The sequence below is a fragment of the Anabrus simplex genome, chromosome 3 (assembly GCF_040414725.1).
Source record: "Anabrus simplex isolate iqAnaSimp1 chromosome 3, ASM4041472v1, whole genome shotgun sequence".
Lineage (NCBI taxonomy): Eukaryota > Metazoa > Arthropoda > Insecta > Orthoptera > Tettigoniidae > Anabrus > Anabrus simplex.
Genome location: NC_090267.1, coordinates 232,528,920 through 232,552,592, shown reverse-complemented (window position 1 = coordinate 232,552,592; position 23,673 = coordinate 232,528,920). Strand labels below are relative to the sequence as shown.

The following is a 23,673-nucleotide window of genomic DNA, read 5'->3' as shown; positions in this document are numbered from 1 at the left end:
AATGGGGTGGTACATAGTGCCTTATTTAAAATTTCTCTTTGACTATGTCATAAATAATAGTGTAATACCAAAGGAATGGAAGGAATCTATAATAATACCAATTTATAAAGGAAAGGGTGATAAAAGGAAACCAGAGAACTACAGACCAATCAGCCTGACCAGTATAGTTTGTAAAATACTGGAGAGTTTAATATCGAAGTACATCAGAGGGATATGTGATGATAAAAATTGGTTCATGAGGAGCCAGTATGGATTTAGAAAGAAATTTTCTTGTGAGGCACAACTGGTGGGATTTCAGCAGGACATATCAGATCAATTGGATTCAGGAGGTCAGTTAGATTGCATAGCCTTTGATAGAGTGGAACATGGAATATTATTAAAGAAATTGGAGGGAATAGGATTGGATGTAAGGGTTACACGTTGGATAAAAACATTTCTAAATTCAAGGGTTCAGAAAGTCAAAGTAGGAAATAATGTTTCTCAGGAAGAGAAAGTTTGGAGAGAAGCAAACATTCTCTTCCTCAGTGATAATACAGGGTGGCCCATGAAATGTCATACATTGAAAATGGTTTATAAAATGTATAAATTTGAGATCAAAAACATGTCCTTTTGTGAATGGAAGGCTTATTTCATGTGTGATTTGAGAGAGGGCAGCACATGTCACGCATGTATCCTGGCTTCCAGTTATAGAGCATGGCGGACAAAGGGAGGTTGATGCGTGAACAGAAGATGAAAGCAGTGTTGTTGTTTGCAGAAACAAGGAGTGTAGCTCGGACTTATTAAATGTTTCGTGTTCATTTCAGTGCCCGGTGGGCTCGCTGCCGGTAGACTATGTATAGACTGGCCAGCAAATTTTAAACCGAACGCAGTATCACGAATAGAAAATGGCCCCATCTCAAGCTGGTCCGCTCACCGAAGAATATTGCTGCTGTGAAAGTGGCTGTGGCTCAGAGCACTTCCAAATCCATCAGAACTGCCTGTGTTTGGTTGGGCATCTCTCGCCAGTCAATTAAAAAAAATAGTGCAGTATAAGCTTGACGTTTTTCCCATACAAAATGACAACAACTCATAAACTAATGGCGCATGTCAAGTAACGGAGAATACAGCTTGGGCTATTACAGAAGGTGATCCCATACTACACAGCACATGATTCAGTGATGAGGCGTATGTTTATCTCAACGGCGCTATGAAAAACACAGAATACCAGTTTTGGATGAGAGAGAGAGAGAGAGAGAGAGAGAGAGAGAGAGAGAGAGAGAGAGAGAGCGTGCGCGCTGAGTGTGCGCATGCGTGCTGGACTTTCCAGTCATGGAAGTATTGGGCCAACCATTTTCAATGACACAGTCAAATGTGTGCATTACATGGACATGGTGCAAAATTGTTTCCTTTTGCAATTCGTTGCAACAAGACTACCAATAAAGACACAATGGTTCATGCAAGATGGAGCCTGTCTGCACACAGCAAATATTATTCTGAACTTCCTGCATGAACATCTCGGGCCCCATGTGATGTCCCATCGATATCTCGAATGTTTTCAGTGCGACTCAATCTTGCCACCATATAGCTCCTATCTTAATCCCTGTGACTTCTTCCTGTGATGATTTGATGAAGATAATCTACCAACAAAAACCAGAAAATGTACTGCAATTGCAAGTGGCCATTCTAACATTTTTCCAAAAGCTGAGTGAGGACGTATCATAGAGTTCGTCTCAAAGCTGTTGTATGCTGAGAAGGTGGACATACTGAATATGTCCTGCATACTGACTAATCATCCAAATTTCAGTGAATGTTGTAATACCATTTGTTATTAAATATGTTTTATACGAAGGCGATTCAAATATAAATAGGATTTATTTTTTAAAATTTATTGCATCAACAACAACAACAAAAAATCACATATAGAGATCATTCTTCTACATAGTGTCCTGCCTTCGATGCACATTTTCTCCATCGGAATACTTGCATTATCGTTGAACCGCTGTCCTTCTAGGTCTTGTTTGAGTGATCCAAACAAATGGTAGTCACAGCGCGATAAATCTGGACTGTACGGAAGGTGTTCTAGAGGTATCCAGTGAATTTCCTCCAGTTTTTCCCATGTTAAAGCAGCAGTATGTGGCGTTGCATTTTTATGGAGAAGAATGAATTAAATATATTTTGGATCCACCTTTTCAATACAATAATAGTTTTTGATGCGAGTTATATCACATGCCATTCACAAAAGAATGGTACTAGTTTCAGGACTAATTCTGTGTCATCATCAGATAATGATGTGAAGGTGCAAATTACAAATACCCAAAATCAATATAAAAACACATGACAAGAAATATGCAATAGCCAATGATAAGTTAAAAATAAGCTTAAAAGTATGGTTACAGAAACTTATAATGTAAATATGGTGCATTAGACCATGACGTAAAATTCTATAAAATCTTGGGTGAAAAACAAGGTTGTAATATAATAATGGCGTATGGCCTCTGAAGAGGCCTGGTGCGGGTCAGTTTCTCGCAGATGGCCTATTAGGTGACCTGCATGACTGTGAAGATTACGGCCCTACTTAGGATGATTTCTAAGGCTGAATACATCACACACATACCCAGCCCTCGAGCCATTGGAGTGAACCAATTAAGGTTAAAATCCCCAACCTGGTCGGGAATCTAACCCGGGAACTGCTGTTATTAACATTTTTTGTTTGTTTTTGAGACATATTTGGTTTTGTCCATTATGACTGTGGTTTTGCCTTTCTCTGCTTTTGTGAAGATTAGGTCATTTTCATTGATTTTCTTTTTAAGTTCAGAAATTTGTTTATTTTCAGAGATCAGCTTATTGTCAATGGGGTTAATAGGGGCGATGAAGCCTGAGTTCGCCTTGTTGTTCTAGCGGCATTTTATTGATGGTTGCTTCGGACTCTATAACTAAGTTAGTGACTATGTTTAGTTCGTTCATGTTTGGCTAGTTGTGTTTGAGGCCTTTCGATAGGATAGAAATTTCTTCCTCATTTAAAATTGTCTTGGACAAATTAACCACAGAAGGGTGGAATTGTTTGATCACGTTTTCTGACACACTGGACTCTTTGAGCTGACATTTTCGTGGTGTATATCATTATTTTTTTAAGGTGTTTAATTTCTTATCTAATATAATGTTTTTCTGATAACAAGTCAAACAATCTGTCATTGAGTTTGGAAAAGGTTCCATTGGGCACTAGCAAGCAAGTTGGCTGCTTCAAGGTGAGTTTCATATAGTCTATTATTTAAAAAGGATTTTTCTTGTGTAAAAAAAGGAAACTGGAAAAGTTATTCACTTCCAAAAATAAAAAAAAAGCATCAACCCTATTGACAATAAGTTGATCTCCGAAAATAAACAAATTTCTGAACTTGAAAAGAAAATCAATGTAAATGACCTAATCATCACAAAAGCAGACAAAGGCAATACCAAAGTCATAATGGACAAAACGGAATATGTCTCAAAAACAAAATAATTTTTCAATAACAGCACATTCTCAATGGTTAAAAAAGACCTGACACAAAAAAATTCAGAGACTACTTAAACAAATGTTAAAGAATACCTCCTTTCTTTTTACTGATCAAAAAAAATCAAAACTATTAATTATGAACCCATGTCTGCCCACAGCAAAAGCCTTCCCCAAAATTCATAAGACCGGCACCCCCATTCACCCAATAATTAATTACAGACCTAGCTCTTTGTATAAAGTATCTCAATTAGTTCAAAAGTTTCTGACTAAAAACTACCATCTTCTTTCTAACAAGTCTATCAGAAATATCACAGAACTTATTGAAAAACTAAAGAACTTTCACATTCAACCTAAATATTTCCTCCATTCTTCTGACAAAGTCAACATGTACCTTAGTATACAAACTGCAAAGCTTTTCCCCCTCACTGAAAACAACTTAAACACAGTCTCCTCAGTAAACTTGAAATCCAAAACTTCATTTACATTCTAAAATTAGTCATCAATAGGGCCCGGATTTTTAGGTTCTTAAAAACAACGTTTTAGTTTTTTAATAGCTCAAAATAGTCTTTTTTAGTTTTTTATCCTCCTGAAATAGTTTTAATGATCATTTCAATCATTACTAAAGTTATACTATTCATTCAAACTTTTTTTTTTGCAGTCGCTTAAGTGCTGCCAGTATCCAGTAATCGGGAGATAGTGGGTTCGAACCCCACTGTCGGCAGCCCTGATAGTTTTCCGTGGTTTCCCATTTTCACACCAGGCAAATGCTGGGGCTGTACCTTAATTAAGGCCACGGCCGCTTCCTTCGCATTTCTAGGCCTTTCCTATCCCATCGTCGCCATAAGACATATCTGGTTCGGGGCGACGTAAAGTAAATGATGACTTGCCTTTAGGCATAGCTACTTCTGAGATGCGTAAGCTTCTTAAACTGCCTTCAATAATAACTTGATTTATAGGGAAAATTAATTTTAGTCTGTCACATAATAGTGTGTATAGAGCTAAACAGCCGTAGCTGGCGGTAGTCGACCGTACACAATGAGAGATGCACTGAAGCTGGCAAGTTAGGCGGGCTTGTCCCTGCTAGATACAGGTCAGTGAATGCCAGGGAGTTGTCTCTTGTTTTGTGCTGTACCCTAGTGGAATAGTATCCTATCACATTGTTTCGCTCTCACTAGTTATACTGACAAACCACTTCCAGTTCCAAACCATGAAGTCATTTCAAAAACTCGTGCATAATGTTTATTTTTTAAAGGAATAATTCAATTTCATTAATATTTGGTACTTCTATTTCAAAATAACGTAATACTGTCTTGAATAGCCCATTTAGTTTTTTTAAGGTTTTAACGTCTTATTTAGTTATTTTTAGGTTTTATAAGATTCGAGTAATTTACTCCAATGGGAATGAAATGGATAAGTAAGTTAAAATACTGCAGTTAGCTAGCAAGGAATAAAATAGTTTAAAACCTAAAAATCCGGGCCCTAGTCATCAATAACAACTTTTTCACATTTGATAGTACTATATATTAACAAGATGGCTTAGCAATGGGCTCGCCGGCCTCTGGAATTTTGGCAGGAAACTATTTAGACTTTTTGGAACACTCGAAAATTAACAACAGCAACTTTCCAAACATTCTCCTATGGACCAGATATGTCGGTGACGCATTCGTAATTATGGACGAAGAAATTAATAATGCGACCTCCACCCTTCAGGCTCTAAATAACATTGATCCCCATATTAAGTTTGCAATCGAGTCTGAAACCAATAAAATAATCAATTTTTTAGATTCGACCATTCATTGACAACCTTCTTTCTTATCCTATAAATTTTTTAGGAAACCTACACAAACAGCTACCACTATCCACCAGGACTCCACACATCCACAAGCACACAAACTTGCAACCTACAAAAGTAAAGTTCATTGCGCCTTTACAGTACCTATGTCAATGAAAGACTTAAGTAATGAACAATACTATACGTGCAATCGCTAAATTCAATGGTTATAATAAAGCTTTCATAGAACAGATAATAAATAAATTTAGACACCGCCTAAAGACCACACTTACTAAAGAAAAATTCAAAGCCTCTACTTTTTCCACTTGTACTTTTAATGACGAGGTTTACAAAATTACTAACATTTTCAGGAAGAATAATGTAAAAATATCCTTCCGAACCAACAACGGGAATTCAGAGGTTCTACACAATTCCCTCTCAGTCAACAATTCCAATATTTTTTTCAAAATCTAGTGTCTACAGATACAAGTATAACGACTGCAGTTCTTCGTATGTGGGACAGACTGGGGCACAATTTTACAATCAGATATTTGGAACATGTTAATGCCTCAAAATATAATAGGTTTTCGGCGGTAGGTCAACATATAAGTGACTCTAATCACAACTTTACTGACATAAAACATGACTTAGAAATCCTTAAAAGAACTAATAAGGGGCCTCTCCTTAACATAATCAAAAATTGCTTTATTCATCTCAACCAATATTTTAACCCCTATTTTAATCTAAACGAAATTTCAGAGAAGCCTAAGAATCTTTTTTATTTTCTCGTCAACCGTTTTAAAAGTGTTAGATCTCCAAACATGAGCTTGATTTTTCACGTTATGCGCAATACTCATCCTCAACAGTTATCCCCACTACCCCACCCCTCTGTTCCACCATAATCCCACACCCCTGCTGTTGCTTACCCTCCACCCCCTCCCTATTCTCCCTCCTTTCCGCTGCTTCGGCTTCTACTCTTGCATACTTTCAGAAGTCCAGTCCCACTCTACTAATCAACTACTCCAACATGCTGCACAAGGTGAGTTTGATACCTTTCTTTTTTCTTTTCTTCCCTTGCATTTGGTCTATCATACCTAATTTGGCTTTGTTTTTCTTATTAGGTCTTTCTTGTCCCATATCGAACTGGGACACCACCACGGTTCTTGTAAAGTAAAATCTTCACATGATCAACTTGTCTCCTCTGAAACTGCCTGATTTAAGACTTCAGTGACACTGTCGAATACCACAGCTTTTACAAAACATGATATATTCTTCACATGGATGATATATGTTTTACGCTTCCCTCTTAACAAGGCACAAAATATAAAGATTTTAAAGACTTATATCCTTTAAGCAGGATTACCTATCACGTGTACATAGGTTTGACAACCTTGTTTTTCACCCAAGATTTCATAGAATTTTATGCCATGGTCTAATTCATCATATTTACATTATAAGTTTTTGTACCATACTTTTAAGCTTATTTTTTAACTTATCATTTGGTATTGTATATTTCTTGTCATATGTTTTTATACTGATTTTGGGTATTTGTGATTTTCACCTTTACATCATTGGCTGATGATGACAAAGAATTAGTGCTGAAACTAGTACCATTCTTTTGTGAATGGCATGTAATATAATTTGCATCAATAACAACTATCACTGGATTGAAAAGGTGGATCCAAAATATATTGAATTCACTGTAATCCCAGTTCAATATGGAACATTATGAAATTCCTAACTTTCAATGGAGAAGAATGACGTTTTGGATCGGTTGCCAGTGTCGCTTGTTGCAATACGCAGCTTTTGCTTCATCCAAAAAGCGACAGTAACAGGCTACATTAACTGTCCTTTGTTCATGAAGAAAATCCACCAGCAAAACGTCTGTGGAGTCCCAGAAAACGGTTGCAAGCACCTTTCCAGCAGATGGACGTGTTTTGGCCTTTACCGGACCTGCCTTGTCTCTTTGCCACCACTCCATGCTTGCTTGCTTTGACTGTGGGGTGTAATGATGCACCTAAGTTTCATCACAAGTCACAATACAACACAAGATACCTCCTCAAAGCGACGCAGGAGTCTCTGACGAACTTCCTGGCATAAAGTTTTTTGTTCCTGGTTGAGGAGATGAGGAACCCACCTAGCAGATAATTTTCTGAAATGGAGTTCATTTAGGATGATGGTTTGAACACTTCTGTAACTTATTCCTATGGCTAAAACAATCTGAGAAATTTTTATTTACCAATCTTCACCATTAATGTCACGAATGGCAACAATGTCTGCAGTGATGCTTGTCTGCTGTCTCCTTTCATGAGGTTCATTTTCTACAGCTTCTCTTCCTGCCACAATTTTTTTTTAGCCCACTTATATACTCGAGTCTACGAAAGTGTTTCTTCCCCAAACTGTGCGTGGTGGAGTCCCAAAATTTCAGAAGCTTTGGTACCCTCTATTGCAAGAAACTTGATAATGATGCATTGCGCAACAGACATGTGCACCTTTTGCTCACTAATGGCGTACTGAAGCAGTTCAGCTCTCCACAGTCGTTCGTGCCCGCAGACCCCTTCTCTAGACACAACATCCTGACAAAGCCCCACCTCGAAATTATGACGAACAGCAACGGTACATTCAAATTCCGATTTACATTTGATCTGACCTTATTTTAAATATTCTATACACAATTCCCAGTGTAGGACATTTTGTGTGTCACCCTGTATAAACTTATAACAGACCCTTTTTTTGTTTTTTTTGTTTGGAGTATATGTTATGAGCAATTTGGTGGATTATATTTATTTATCATAATTCTTCTTAGACATGGGTATTTTCACAGCTCTATTAATTAAACTGTAAAATATTGCCTTTATATGTTAACGTGGGTGATTAAAGTCGTTCTAATAATAGTCTCTGTTTAAGTTGGATTTCTGAAAACGTAAAATCAAAATTACCATAATGGCTAGTAACTTACATCCAAATAATTCTCAGACTCCATTGTGAAAAGCATGTGTACATCCAAAATACTGAAATACACTTAATAAAATGGAAATTGCAACACCATGAAGGCATTGGTCGTTTGTGTTGATTTTCAAGATATGGAATGATGCCACATATGTATATAAACGATCAAAGTTTCAGACCCATTGGATTGTTGCTACAGGTCTCCCCACGTGATTGGTCTTGGAGGAATCAACTCCAGTATACGGACTCTTGTGTAGCGTAGTTGACTTACAGTCTGTGCAGTGAAGTGTTCCCCGTCAAACATGCCTCAACGACGGAGAAGAGCTCGCTATCAACAACTGTCGCCGTTTGAGAGGGCTTGGATAATTGGGCTGTGTGAGGCTGGATTATCGCTAAGAACTGTCGCTGCACGTGTTGGCCCACAGGCATCTACGGTACAACGTGTATAGCAGCAGTGGTCAAATGAAGGTACCAACACTCGTAGACCTGGCACAGGCCCGGCGCGACCGACAACGGTGAGAGAGGTTTGCCGCATCATTCGGATGGCCCGGATAGAACCCCATGCAACAGCAGCGCAAATTCGAGCAGCTGTGGCACCCCACGTTGCATAACAAACAGTTGGTAATCGCCTGCGTGCAGCTGGCTTACGAGCCCTTGTCCCTGCAAAAGGTGTTCCACTGACCCCACAACAGCGACGTGTAAGGCTGGTCTGGTGTCGAGAAAGATCGACGTGGGTCGACGAATGGCATAGGGTCGTCTTTAGTGATGAATCTTACCATCGCCATAAGACCTATCTGAGTTGGTGCGACGTAAAGCAACTAGAAAAAAAAAAAAAAGGTGATGAATTGCGCTTCTGTTTTGCCCACAGTGATCGCCGGAATCGCGTGCACCGACGTACCGGGGAGAGGGGCCGCCCAGATCTTATTGTCGAGAGGCACACAGGACCAACACCAAGCATTATGGTCTGGGGAGCTATTGGCTTTAATGTGAAATCACAATTAACGCTTGTTGAAGGCACTATGACTGCTCGACAGTACGTTTATAGGGTACTCAATCCAGTGGTTGTCCCTATGATGGCGAACATTGCTAATGGGATGTTTCAGCAGGACAATGCCCGGGTTTACACTGCACGCATCTCCAGAGAAGCTCTCCACGACATCACAACCTTAGAATGGCTCACCAGATCCCCGGACCTCAGTCCTATTGAGCATGTGTGGGACATGATGGGTCGACAGCTGCCCAACCGTCCTCAGCCACCCACAACTCTGGAACAACTGACCCGAGCAGTGCAGCAAGCATGGGCCACAATTCCTCAGGAAGGGATTCAGGGCCTTATTGACTCCATACCTCGATGAATTCATCAATGTATTGCAGCTCGTGGTGGGCACATCCTGTATTGATTGTTGTCCAAACTTGCGGTCAGAGGGACCTGAAAGTGTAATCATCGAATCACAACCGAACACCCGTCCTGCATTTTCAATTGCAGCAATGTAGCACCACTCCTTCTGGGTGTTGCAATTTCCATTTTCTTCAGTGTATTCTAATAATCCATCATTGACAATAACAAAGATATTATCATCAATGTATCTTAACCATGCAATCATTCCATCTATTTTATTCATTATTTTAATATATTCCATGTAACCCATTTATATGTTCGCTTAAGTTCCTGATGTGGGAGAACCCATTGGCAGACCTTTCGACTGTTTGTAAATTTTATTGGCTAAAACAACTGGTAAACGATTAGCCCTATTGAAAAATGAAATCAAATGTGTGGCCCTGAAATTAAATTTTCTACAAGAAACGTTATATACATTTTTTTCATAACTCTGTTTTCGAGAAAATTAATCTTTGTTGTACTTTTGGCTCCAGTTGCCTTCACTAGTGAGTTACTTACTCATTTGCGCCTATGGAACGGTCACGTAAAGCCATGTTCGTCATCATTTCTGTAAGAAGTTGTAGTTCCTTTGTTGACAGGCCAGCTGAAGAATGAGTGTGCCATATTGCAAAAAGTGTTCAGAGGCTACAGTTATACTATTGAGAGAGCTAAGCGCGCCCAGGTATTTATGTACACGATGAGAAGGTCATAAATATTGTTTACACGAGCACGTTGTAAGACACACACATACTTTTGGGCCACCTTAGTTTAACCACTTTAATAAAAACCAAACCCTACGGCACTTAACGCCCTTGAAAGGGCCTTCACCTGCCCAGAGACTGCTGCTCAGCCCGAAGGCCTACAGATTATGAGGGGTCGTCTGGTCAGCTCGACACATTCTCTCGGGCATTATTCTGGGCTTTCTAGACCGGGGCCACCATCTCACCATCAGATAGCTCCTCAATTCTAATCACGAAAGCTGAGTGGACCTTGAACCAGTCCTCAGGTCAAGAGAAAAATCCCTGACCTGGCCGGGAATCGAACCCGGGGCCTCAGGGCGAGAGGCAGGCACGCAACCCCTACACCATGGGACCATCTTAACCACTTTAATACTTTGTCATAAATCTGTATGAAGAACAGGTACTTTAGCTAATGTTTAATAAAACTGCATATTAAATATCTGCAGTTAAATGAGCTTTAAACGATCAATACTGCAATTCATTGAATATTTATCGAGTCTTTTGTTGAAATTATTTAAAGATGTACATCGACAACATATATACTCTACAATTTCTCACGTATTCTTTCAGATTTTTTTTTTTTTTTTTAGCAAACTCTGCCTTTCATAGATTTTTTTCTAATTTTTGTGCTAAAATTAGTTTCACTTCTCTCAAAGAAGAGAGCAAAGGGCATCTGTTTACATAAATAAAATATAATAATGTTATTTGTTTTACGTCCCACTAACTACTCTTTAAGGTCTTTGGAGACGCCGAGGTGCCGGAATTTAGTCCCACAGGAGTTCTTTTACGTGCCAGTAAATCTACCGACATGAGGCTGTCGTATTTGAGCACCTTCAAATACCACCGGACTGAACCAGGATCGAACCTGCCAAGTTGGGGTCAGAAGGTCAGTGCCTTAACCGTCTGAGCCACTCAGCCCGGCAAATAAAATATACTACCATGCAAAATTCGGTTTAAATATCTTCAGTAATTTTTTAATTACAGTGACAATTATGTGTAAAAATTGAAATAACCAACAAACATATGACAGAGTGGGATGAAGCAAGTGACATGAATGGACACATACAGACATATCTCTTGTAGTACTGGGGATACTTAAATAACTATTTTCATTCAAGTGGAAAGAATATTTGATAAAATATAAATTGACTAATACATGCATTTTTTTTAATCCTTTAAGGTGTACCCCTTAACCTGAACCCAATTAAAGTGGCATGGATATGAAGGTGAATGTTCAATTTCTATTCATTGCAGTCTTGAGCATATTTGTTTTACTACCCAATGAGAAGCCTGAAAATAAGGCTCAAAAATGTGCAATAATATAACAAATCAACATAACACTATAATATAACATGTATTTTAAAACTGAAGAATCTACTCACGAGGGCTTGATAGTCACCAGCCACTCAACAAGGTTAGCCAGTACACTACCCTCCTCACGTATATCCCTACAGAGGGGTAAGCGTTTTAGAAGAAGAGCATATAGACTGAGCACATGTCCTGAGGCTAACAGTCCATCCTCCACTGGGGGTTGACGAGGTACACAGGGCTGCAGAATGCTCACAGCATGCTTCCAAGTTGGAGGCTCCACCTGAGTTACTGGAAACACAGTTCAACTGTCTTTTATTGTGGGCAATTTTAATAGGCATTTAGGAAGATAGTCGAGTTTGAAAGTCATACAGTCTTCAAGAATGAAATATCACTCATTTTATATTATTTTAAACCCTAATACTGGTGCAGAAGTTTCCTTCAAATGCTGAAGATATGTTTCTTCAATGTACAGTCTTACTTTGAACTTATCTAAAACAATAGTTAAATCATCAGATATATGTATGATCATTCTTCCAGGCATAACACTAAAACAAATTCTCAAGCAAAAATAGATAATACATAAGGAAATATTACAACAATTATAAATTAATAGGAAAAAAATTCTGTTCTAGAATTTCAATTAATATTTCATTACTGTAACTTCATATGTAATACATTTATCAAGTCATTCTGGATATTAACTGTGTTTATACACTCTAAGTCCGGCTCCATGGCTAAAGGGTTAGTGTTCTGGTCTATGGTCCAACGGGTCCTGAATTTGATTCCGGGATGAGTTGGGGATTTTAACCTTCATTGGTTAATTCTAATGGCTAATGGGGGTGGGAGGTGGATGGGGGCTGGATGTGTTTGCCATATCCAGCATTAGAATTCAACATATAAGGGCAGATCAAATATAAAAGGGAATTATTTTTCTTGCAACAACCAAAAAAATACAGAGATCATTTTTCTATATAGTGTCCTTCCTTCAATACATATTATCTCCATCGGATTGGTAAGTTTTTGATGCCATCCTGATAGAAAGAAGAGGGATGTGTGCAGAGCCAGTTGTGCACAAACTCTCCTACACTTATATCAACATCAAACCGCTGTCCTCCTAGGTCTTGTTTGAGTGATCCAAATAAATGGTAGTCGCAGGGCAATAAATCTAAACTGTACGGAGGGTGTTCCAGAGGTGTCTAGTGAATTTACTCCAGTTTTTCCAACGTTAAAGCGGCAGTATGCAGCCTTGCATTATCATGGAGAAGAATGACGTTTTGGATTGGTTGGCGGCGTCGTTTGTTGTGATACACAGCTTTTGCTTCATCCAAAAGGCGACAGTAACAGGCTGCATTAACTGTCCTTTGTTCGTGAAGAAAATCCACCAGCAAAATGCCTGCAGCGTCCCAGAAAATGGTTGCAAGCACCTTTCCAGCAGATGGATGTGTTCTGGCCTTGACCAGACCTGTTTCGTCTCTTCGCCTCCATTCCCTGGTTGCTTGCTTTGACTGTGGGGTGTAATGATGCACCTAAGTTTCATCACAAGTCACACTACAATGCAGGATACCTCTTCAAAGCGACGCAGGAGTCTCTGACAAACTTCCTGGCATAAAGTTTTTTGTTCCTGGTTGACGAGACGAGGAACCCACCTAGCAGATAATTTTCTGAAATAGAGTTCATTTCGGATGATGGTTTGAACACTTCTGTAACTTATTCCTATGGCTAAAACAATCTGAGAAATTTTTATTTACCAATCTTCACCATTAATGTCATGAATGGCAACAATGTCTGCAGCGATGCTTGTCTGCTGTCTCCTTTCATGAGGTTCATTTTCTACAGCTCCTCTTCCTGCCACAATTTTTTTTTAGCCCACTCATACACTCGAGTCTACGAAAGTGTTTCTTCCCCAAACTGTGCGGGGAGCCGTCTCAAAATTTTGGAAGGTTTGGTGCCCCCTTGTGAGAGAAATTTGAAAATGATGCATTGCACAACAGACGTATGTACCTTTTGCTCACTTATAGCATACTGAAGCAGCACAGCTCTCCACAGTCGTTGACGTGCGCCAACCCCTTCTATAGACACCTCCACCAATACCTTGGCAAAGTCACATCTCAGAATTATTACTAACAGCAGCGGTATGTTCAAATTCCCGTTTATATTTGATCTGCCTTTGTAGATTCTCTCACACGCGCAGGTTGCCTATATGCGTCAACTCTAAAGACCCACACCAGGCCTCCTCAGAGACTACACGCCATTAAAAAAATTAAAATCTGCAGAAGTCAAGGAAAAACAAAGAATAATAATAATAATAATAATAATAATAATAATAATAATAATAATAATAATAATAATAATAATAATAATAATAATGAAGCATCATGCATGAATAAAATTGAAATATCTTACCATATGACTAAAAATTACTGTAACAAAAATATCTATATCTTTGAATGCAAAAATCAAACATTATTACACTGTCATCTGGCCAGAGGCTCTATATGCAGCAGAATGTCTTGCCATGAACAAAAAAGGCATGATGGAGAAATTGGAGGCTAAGGGGAGAAAGATTTTGAGGAAAATCTTAGGTCCAGTCAAAAACAAAGGCGAGTTTAGGAGGCGGCACAACCAGGAGTTGTCCTCACATGTGGACACATGGTCCGAATGAAGTCAACACAGTCAATGAATCACATTTTTACTTTCCTCCAAGAGAAAAAAGACAAAGTGGGCATGGTTCAGTGAGGTACAGAAAGATCTGCAGGAGATTGGGATCTCATTTGAAGATATCCAGGAGCATGACCCACTTAAGAAAAAAACTCCAAGAACATCAGTCTCCAACCAAAGCCGAAGCTGAAAACTGGAAAGGCTTGGATGAAACAGCGAAAGGAGCAACACCATCTATGAATGAAGGAATACTGAACCAACATTAAAGCTCAAAGGAAACAGTTGAAATGAAGTGGTCCTTAGTTGGCCGAAACGAAACAAGAAGAATGATGATGATGATGATGATGATGATGATGATGATGATGATGATGATGATAAGACCTGCCTCTCTGAATAACTTAGGAGGTTCATGATGAGGGAAGGTAATATAGGCCAAAATGTCAAGATACCCAGAAAAATATAGGAAAGGACACATCAAATGAAAGAAAAGAAAGAAGAGAACAGTATGGAAGATACCAGCCGAGAGACTAATACCAGAAAAATAATCCAAGGAGAACTCAAAAATAAAACGCAAAACTAGAACCCAACACTGGACAATCAGGCATGATGTAATATTTGCAATTAAGGTATTAGCCTAACCTTCATGAACCAAAGAAGTATTCTTTAAAAATAAACTCTCTTATGTAATTTGAATATGCTTTATTCGACTTCATATATTTCCAGTATAGCCTGAAAGTTACAAGAAATAATGAAATACCAAATGAAAGATTTAATGTTGGAAACAAAGGTGATATCAGCTTAAGGCACTGTGCCATAGCAAAATAAAACAAAATTACAAGGACATAAAATGAAATGAAATTTGAGTTTAGCAGACACAAAGAAGTCTACCAACACTTCCTGTCACTTTCACGCTGAATGCATTGCAGCGTTCTTGTGACAACTGTCAAAATCTTGCAAAAAGATGGCTTCTGGTTTTAATTAGTTGTTCTTCAATGTCTCTGTTTCTTCTGTACTTCATTTTTCTGATTTTCTGTACCATTAATCAACAAAATTTGCTTTAATATGAGCTAAAAGCTGAAATATGCAGGAATCACCTAAATATGAATGTACTGCACTATAAAATATTTTCCTGTGGTTGCAAATCACCTCAAATGCATTTACATATTTGTATAGTAAAGCAGAATAACAGTAAAGAAAAGCAGCTGTATACTGGGTGGAACAGAAAGTGATGCAGGATGGGAAATAAACAAATAAACAAATGGTAACACTGAAGGGTGATGACAGTGATGACAGTGATGATGAATTGAACATAACAGCAGGTAAATTAAATTTATTTTGAAAGTGTCTCTTCTTATTACAGTGCAAGAATGAACTTTTAAGGTACAATGAAAAATATCCCCAATGCTATTTTTCGTTTATTTCAGATGCCAAACTTTAACATTAAATTAGGCCTACTCTATGACCCAAAACCATAAGTGTGGCAGATTTATGTCATGAAAAATATGAAAGTATAATTGTCTATTTTATCTATAATATTAAATTTATTGTTCTGCAACATTTTTATTTTAGTTAATGAGGAAATGATTTTCCAGCTAAAATATAAAATAATTTAAATACAAAATCATGTCTAAAGAAGAAAAACTTCATCCAGCTTTTTACCAGGTGGTAGTGTCCCAAGAATGGATGTGACATTCACATGCATTAGAGCTATGTTGATGTGCTGAATAAGAAAAGCAGTTGATTCGGGTATCGCCAGAAATCCAAGCAATCTGTTGGCCAAACTCTTTGGTAAAATTAAGGCCGTTGATACCCCAGATACCACTCGATTCAATGGCTACTACCACGGAGAAGAATTTGTCTAACAAATTGCTGTATTTTCTTCGTTTAGTATTTTCCCTATTTGCGGCTGCACCTCAAGCATTCATTGATGAAAGGGGAAGATTGGACTGGGAGAATGTGTCGGCACAGGTAAAATCTGCAATATATTTTTGAGGCGACTGTACTTGATTAATTAGTTCCATGTTTTGATACTCAACTAATTTTTGAGATTGCACATATAAGACCCACTTCAATTCTTTGGCAGTGTAACAAATAAAAAAACAAGTTGTATATGTGAGTAAATATGGTATACATTAAGACAAACTATGGATAAGCTGAAATGAAAATCACATGGGAACGATACTCTATATCTGAGTGAAATATAAAAAACAGTTGCCTTTTACCTTAAAAAATAATTAAAATACATTAGAAAATTATCAAATCATGTGTGTTATGCCATTGTAGTATTTATAAGAGATTATAGTACTAACCTTTAACCCTGTTCTTGTTATTTTTAGTGCCTTAATATTTTATGTCTATCACATTATAATCTCTCCTTATATATAAAGTTCCAATAATTGGACAATCTGAGGAGGGTAGAGATTTATACACATTACCTGTTTGTCGGAAGAATGCCTGAAGACAAGCCTCCAAGATTGAGCCTAGTGCTTCAGGCGATGTGACGGAAGTACCCAATATTCTTAAGAAACCCAAGAGAACAATGCAGCAGCAGTCCCTGCGATTGAGCCACATCACACAACTATCGACAGTAAGAGCCGCAATAACACTGCCAGCAGGTTGGTTGATGGCAGTCATAATCTCTGTCAAGAGAAGTCCAGCCTCTGCAATTTGCTGCTGGGGTGGTACACCTACAGAGGGAGCATATGTTTATGATGTCAGTTATTAATAACAATAAAGTAAAGAGAATTATAATAACCAGTAAACATCACAATACTTAAATCAGAACTGCAAGAGATTAATTCACACTCAGAACTGTTGAATAATGAAGAATTTTGCAGTATCCCGAGGTGACTTTAGGTGTCTGCTTATATACACAAGAAATTGTAAGTGGTTAAACTCAGCAATCATCTTTATATCGATCTGATTGTTACTGAACTTGTACTTTGTATATTCATTACTTTCTTTATAATAAATTACTAGCAAGATTACTATATTATTCAGTTGACCTGCAAGTTATGAAGTACAGTATAATCTTCATTTTGTTACCGGGGCATATACTCTGGTGGAAGGCAATTAAAAAAAAAAAAGTGAAAGTGATAAGTGCTATAATGATCTGCAAAAGATAGTGAATGAAATTAATGAAGAAGAAGGATCCAATCTGCATTCACTTTAAAACAGTCTACTTTTGAAAGTTTGGGAGTTATGAAGAAATGACAGAGGAAAAGGGGTTTAAGAATCTGGGGTGAAGAAACTGAAAAAAATATTCCAGATAAAAGAAATGCTCATGAAAGATTTTTGTCAACTGGTAAACTAGAAGATAAAATGAAGTATTACCATAAAAGAACAATGACAAGAAAGGAAGTCCAGAAAACCACAGGGAATGTTGGGAAAACTTTGTTTCACACTTGAAGGAAACATTGGAAAAACTTTGTTTCACACCTGGGGATTGATATAAAAAGACCTCAATTACAGACGTATCAATACCCAAGAAACTAAATAATGATATGAAAGGAAGACAAAAATTAATCCAATATCTCTAAAGGAGTGGATTATTTATTTTCAGAGACTTTTGACAGGTTCAAATGTTGAGCCATTTATTGTACCAAAATCACTGAACAACTTTGGAAACCATTACACTCAATGAACTGGAGCTAATACTCAGAAATGGAAGAGAATCTGGGAAAGACTCAATAAATGCAGAGCTATTCAAATACTCAAGCGACATCTTCAAGCAAAGATTTTTCAGATGTATACATTTAATTTGGAATGGAAACACACCACCAGAGAAATGGCAAAAAGCAAACAGATCTACATGACATCCGATGAAGCAGTAGAAAGAAAATGCACTTGGCCCAATACTTTGAAGGAAGATGGATAATGATGATGTGTTTTACCTGGGGACCAAATCAGAGATGGATAAGTAAACACAACTCAGGATACAAAATGTAAGCTAATATTGTCAGGGAAAAACTACTCAAGTATTATTGAAATGTAATTGGAAATGAACAATAAGGATTTTGAAAGGAGCTCATGTGCTGGTGCCTACTTTACCATTCAACTAGGAAATTCAAATATTTACAGAAGAATGAAACAAAGAGTTGAAACTGAGTTGGAAGGAGATCAATTTGGCTTCAGAAGAAATGTGGGAACACGTGAGGCAATCCTGACATTATGTCTGATCTTAGAGGATCGAATTAAGAAGGACAAGCCTACATACATGGCGGTCAGTTCTTGAAAAGGCATGTTGTTTGGACCAAGCTATACGAGATTCTGACGGGGATCAGCATCAGATACCGAGAACGAAGACTTAGCTACAATACGTATAAAAATCAGTCTGCAGTGATAGGAACTGAGGGCTTTGAAAAGGAAACAGCTATCCAGCAAGGAGTGAGGCAAGGTTGCAGTTTGTCCCCCCCTACTTTTCAGTGTTTAATTAGAAAAGGCAGTAAAGGAAATCAAAGAGGAATTTGGGAAGGGAATCACAATTCAAGGAGAGGAAATCAAAGCCCTGAGATTTGCTGATGATATTGCTCATTTATCTGAGAATGCAGAAGATTTGGAGAAATTGCTGAATGGTATGGACAGAGTCTTAGGTAAAGAGTACAAGATGAAAATAAATAAGACCAAAACAAAAGTAATGGAGTGCAGTTGAACGAAGGCAGGTGATAAAGGGAATATTAGATTAGGAATGAAGTCTTAAACGAAGTAGGTGAATATTATTAATTTTTTTTTGCTAGGGGTTTACGTTGCACCGACACAGATAGGTCTTATGGCAACGATGGGATGGGAAAGACCTGGGAGTTGGAAGGAAGCGGCCGTGGCCTTAATTAAGGTACAGCTCCAGCATTTGCCTGGTGTGAAAATGGGAAACCACGGAAAACCATTTTCAGGGCTGCCGATAGTGGGATTCGAACCTACTATCTCCCGGATGGAAGCTCACAGCCGTGCGCCTCTACGCGCACGGCCAACTCACCCGGTGTGAATATTATTACTTGGGTAGTAAAATAACTAACAATGGCAGAAGTAAGGAGGAAATAAAATGCAGACTAGCACAAGCAAAGAAAGCCTTTCTTAAGAAAAGAAATTTGCTCACTTCAAACATTGATATAGGAATTAGAAAGATATTTTTGAAGACTTTCATCTGGAGCGTGGCATTGTATGGAAGTGAAACAGGGACGATAACTAGCTCAAGTGGTGTTACAGAAGAATGCTGAAGTTGAGATGGATAGATCGAATCATGAATGAAGAGATACTGAATCGAATTGGCGAGGGGAGATCGATTTGGTTAAATTTAATGGGAGGAAGAGATATGATATTTATTCAAAACAATTTTTGAAGGTGTCCACCTTTTCAATACAATTTATATTTCCTTACAAGTAGAATCTTTACATTAACATCGATTGAGCTGTTTGGACGTTTTGCCCTCATTTAGGGCATCATGAGCCAGTTTCTGGACTCAAAATCTTTCAATACAACCAGAATTCTGATTATAATATTAAAACAAATTTAAACTATTTAGTTTATATTATTTTAAAATTTCTTGTTCTACAATACATAAAAGTGCCCATTTGACTAGACTATCAACTAGTGTGAAGTAGAATGCATCAAAATCAAAATTTTGTCAAAAGGAAGTATTGTTTTTGGTCACAACAATATAAAGTAGACACAGAAGAAATTATACCTGTTGTAAACAAAATTATTTTACAAGTGAAGCAGAAGTTGACCATAGGATGGATTTTCGGAAGAAGGTTAATGAAATTTTCGGTCCAGACCAATATAAGACTAAATTAATGAAAATTTTGAATAATCATAGTGAAGTCTTTAATGATAAACCTGGCAATTATGGAAACTATGAGCATCGCTTAGTAGTCAACAATCGGACCCCGTTTTGTAGAAGAGTCTACCCAATTCCAGAAAAATATTTTGCAGAAATGGAAAAAAATTATTGAAGAGATGCTGAAGAATGAAATCATTAGGAAGTCTACAACACCATATGTTAGGTCACTAGTTGCTGTTACTAAAGCAAATGGGTCACTGCAAGTATGTTTGGACGCTTGTGAGTTAAACGAGAGCCTTGTACCAGGCACCGAATAACCCAGATTATTTATTTATTTACATATTTTACACCCACACTGGAGCACTGAAATCAATACATTTGAGTTAATTTCTTCCTTTTCTTCTCCCAGAACTTTCTCATCCTCTCTGACCTGGAAGCCCTTTGTGTGTCCGATATAGTATATTGTTTCCGTTAACTGTTTTTAGTTTGAGACTTATGCTTTTGTTCTTCAAAATCCTCTTCTCTTTTCTGTCTTTGATTTGTTGCCGAGTTATACCAAATTCTTCCAAATCATCCTGAACTTCTTTGAACCAATTATTATTGATTTTATTCTTCAAAAAGTAATCGAATAGTTGTTTCAATATTCTGGTGTCTGGTAATCTTGATATGTGACAGAAAAAGGAAATTCTTCTTTTACGCATTGTAGATATTATTGATTCACATTCACGATAGACAATGTTGTTAGGCAACAATCTCCACTGTCCATCAACTTGGTGTTTTTTATTAATAATTGTTCTAAGAATTCTTCTCTCAGTTTTCTGTAATTTGTCTGTTGTAGATTTTACATTTAATTTGAATGAAGTTTCACTAGCACACATTGCCTCTGGTTTAACTATGGAATTATAGTGTTTCGGCGTTTATCGAAAGAGATTTTTTTTAATAGGTTGGCCAGGTAAGTCTTTGTGCTTGTTTAAATTTACTTGTTCTGTATTCTATAGCTTCCTTTTCATTTGTGTTCCATGTTACTATTTCCCCACGATATTTGAATTTCTGAACAATTTTAATCTCTTTATTACTGTTCATTTGAATAACTGGTAAATCAACTTTAAAAGTTGGCATCATTTCTGTTTTTTCTAATGAAATTTGTAATCCCATTTTTTTGGCTATAATTTCTAGTTGTTCAATTTGAAATTTAGCCTCTTCTATTGTATTTGCAAGTAATGCTAAATCGTCCGCAAAACCAAGGCATTTGAGTTTAATATTTCTACCGATCTTGATAGTTGGCTGGCATTTCTTGTTCCATTCACGCATAACCTTCTCCAATGCACAATTAAATAACAATGGTGAAAGTCCGTCTCCTTGTCGAAGTCCAGTTCTTACAGTGAATGATTCTAATAATTCACCTCTAAATTTAACTTTTGCCTTTGTATTTTTAAAAGTCATACTAATGAGGTTAACAAGTTTTTGGTGTAAGCCAAATTCTTTAAGGCTTTTTAATAATGATTCATGATGAATACTGCCATATGCTTTTTTTAAATCTACACACGTGATGACTAGACCTTTATGTTATTTGCTTTACGTCCCACTAACTACTTTTTAAGGTGCTGGCCTTCTAACCCCAACTTGGCAGGTTCGATCCTGGTTCTGTCCGGTGGTATCTGAAGGTGCTCAAATACGACAGCCTCGTGTCGGTAGATTTACTGGCACGTAAAAGAACTCCTGCGGGACTAAATTATGGCACCTCAGCGTCTCCGAAGACCTTAAAAAAAAGTAATTAGTGGGACGTTAAACAAATAACATTATTATTAAAGCAGATAAAGGCAATGCTACTATAGTTATGAAGAAAAGTGACTACGTAAATAAAGCACAATCCTTCTTTACTAACAATAACTTTAACGTAATAAAAAAGATTCTACTAATAGAATACAAAGAGAACTGAAAGCTCTAATTAAGAACCTTTTATTCTTGTTTAATGACCTAGAAAAATCAAAACTGATCATCATGAATCCCAAGTTATCTACGGCGAAAGCGTTACCGAAGATTCACAAGGAGGATGTCCCCATAAGGCCTGTTATTAACTTCAGAAGTAGTCCGACGTACAAAATATCCCAATATATTCACAATTTTCTTAAAACACATTATTTCTTTCAAGCTAACATGTCAGTTAAAAATTCCCTGGAATTCTGCAAGAGAATGAAAAATCTCACGTTACCAAAACATTACATCCTTCACTCCTTTGACACAGTCAATATGTACGCGAATGTACCCATCAATAAAACCATCGAAATAAAAACAATCTTTCCAAATTCAATAAACTGACTTTAGGGGAGATAGAAGAGTTTGTTCAGATCCTCAAGTTTACATTAAATAATGGTTTCTTCACTTTTAGTAACATCATATACCAACAGAAGGGTCTTCCTATGGGGTCACCGGCCTTGGGAATCCTCGCTGATATTTACGTAGATTTCCTTGAATACAGTCATATTATAGGTAAAATTAATGGGATCAAACATTGGACTCGGTACATGGATGATACTTTTATTATCCTGGATTCTCACATTACTGATAGCAACACCGTTCTTGAATCACTTAATAACCTGGATCCGCACATAAAGTTTACGATAGAATCCGAGAACAACAATTCCCTTAATTATCTTGATTTAACTATTACTCGCAATCAGAATAAAACCCTTTCTTTTAATATTTACAGAAAGCCCACTCACACAATAAACACAATCCACCAAACTTCTCTACACCCAGGGACACAGAAGAAGACAGCTTACAATAGTATGATTTTCAGAGCTCTTAATGTTCCTTTATCCCGTAAGAATTTTAGAAAGGAAATCGACACCATTTATGCAATAGCCGAAGGTAATGGTTTTAGTAAAGCTTTCGTGAACAAAATTCTCAATAAATTTAAAAATAAACCCAAGACCACGTTAGAAAAAGGATCTTCCCCTAAGGAGAAGTTTGCCATATTCACCTTTAATAATAATAACATATATCCTATTTCAAACATCTTTAAAAAATACAAGTTAAAAGTAGCATTCAAGAGCGTTCACACCAATGCAAAAACTTTTTTTTAATTCTCATACTGTCAACAGCAACAAAAAATTTTCTAACTCTGGGATATACAAATTAAAATGCCAATCATGTCTTTCAACGTATATTAGGGAAACAGGCTGCAGCTTCAATGTAAGATACTCCGAACACCTCAATGCCCTAAGTACAATCGCTACTCAGACATGAGCGAACATTGTAGAGAGAAGAAAAATCAATACACAACAATTGATCAAGATTTAAAGATCCTGCATTACAAACAGAAAGGTTCCTTACTTAATATACTAGAGAATATTTATATAGATATCGACCAATATTGCAATCCTGTGTACAACTTGAATGAAATCAGTGAAAAGAAAAATATTTTATTGGAAACCTTTGTCCGGCTCATCTGTGAACAATTCATTAATAAAAACGAGTTTCACTACCGACATTCTAGAACAGACCCGCTCTTCCATCAACACCCTCCTCCCGTGATCCACATCGTCCCTCCCTCCTCGCCCCTCCCCCTCCATTCCCCCTCGCAACCACATCGACACAGATACACAGTAAGCCACACAC

The 23,673-nt window shown here is 37.4% G+C and overlaps 1 protein-coding gene across 1 annotated transcript in view; it reads right to left on the bottom strand.

Annotated features, from left to right (window-relative positions):
- Positions 1 to 23,673, bottom strand: part of Epg5 (ectopic P-granules autophagy protein 5) — a 540,178-nt gene that overhangs the window by 33,003 nt on the left and 483,502 nt on the right. The window contains exons 30-31 of the mRNA XM_067143866.2: positions 16,712 to 16,963; positions 11,690 to 11,906 (exon numbers count right to left, since the gene is read on the bottom strand). Coding sequence (XP_066999967.2) covers positions 11,690 to 11,906; positions 16,712 to 16,963 — 469 coding nt within the window. The remainder of the gene's footprint in view (positions 1 to 11,689; positions 11,907 to 16,711; positions 16,964 to 23,673) is intronic.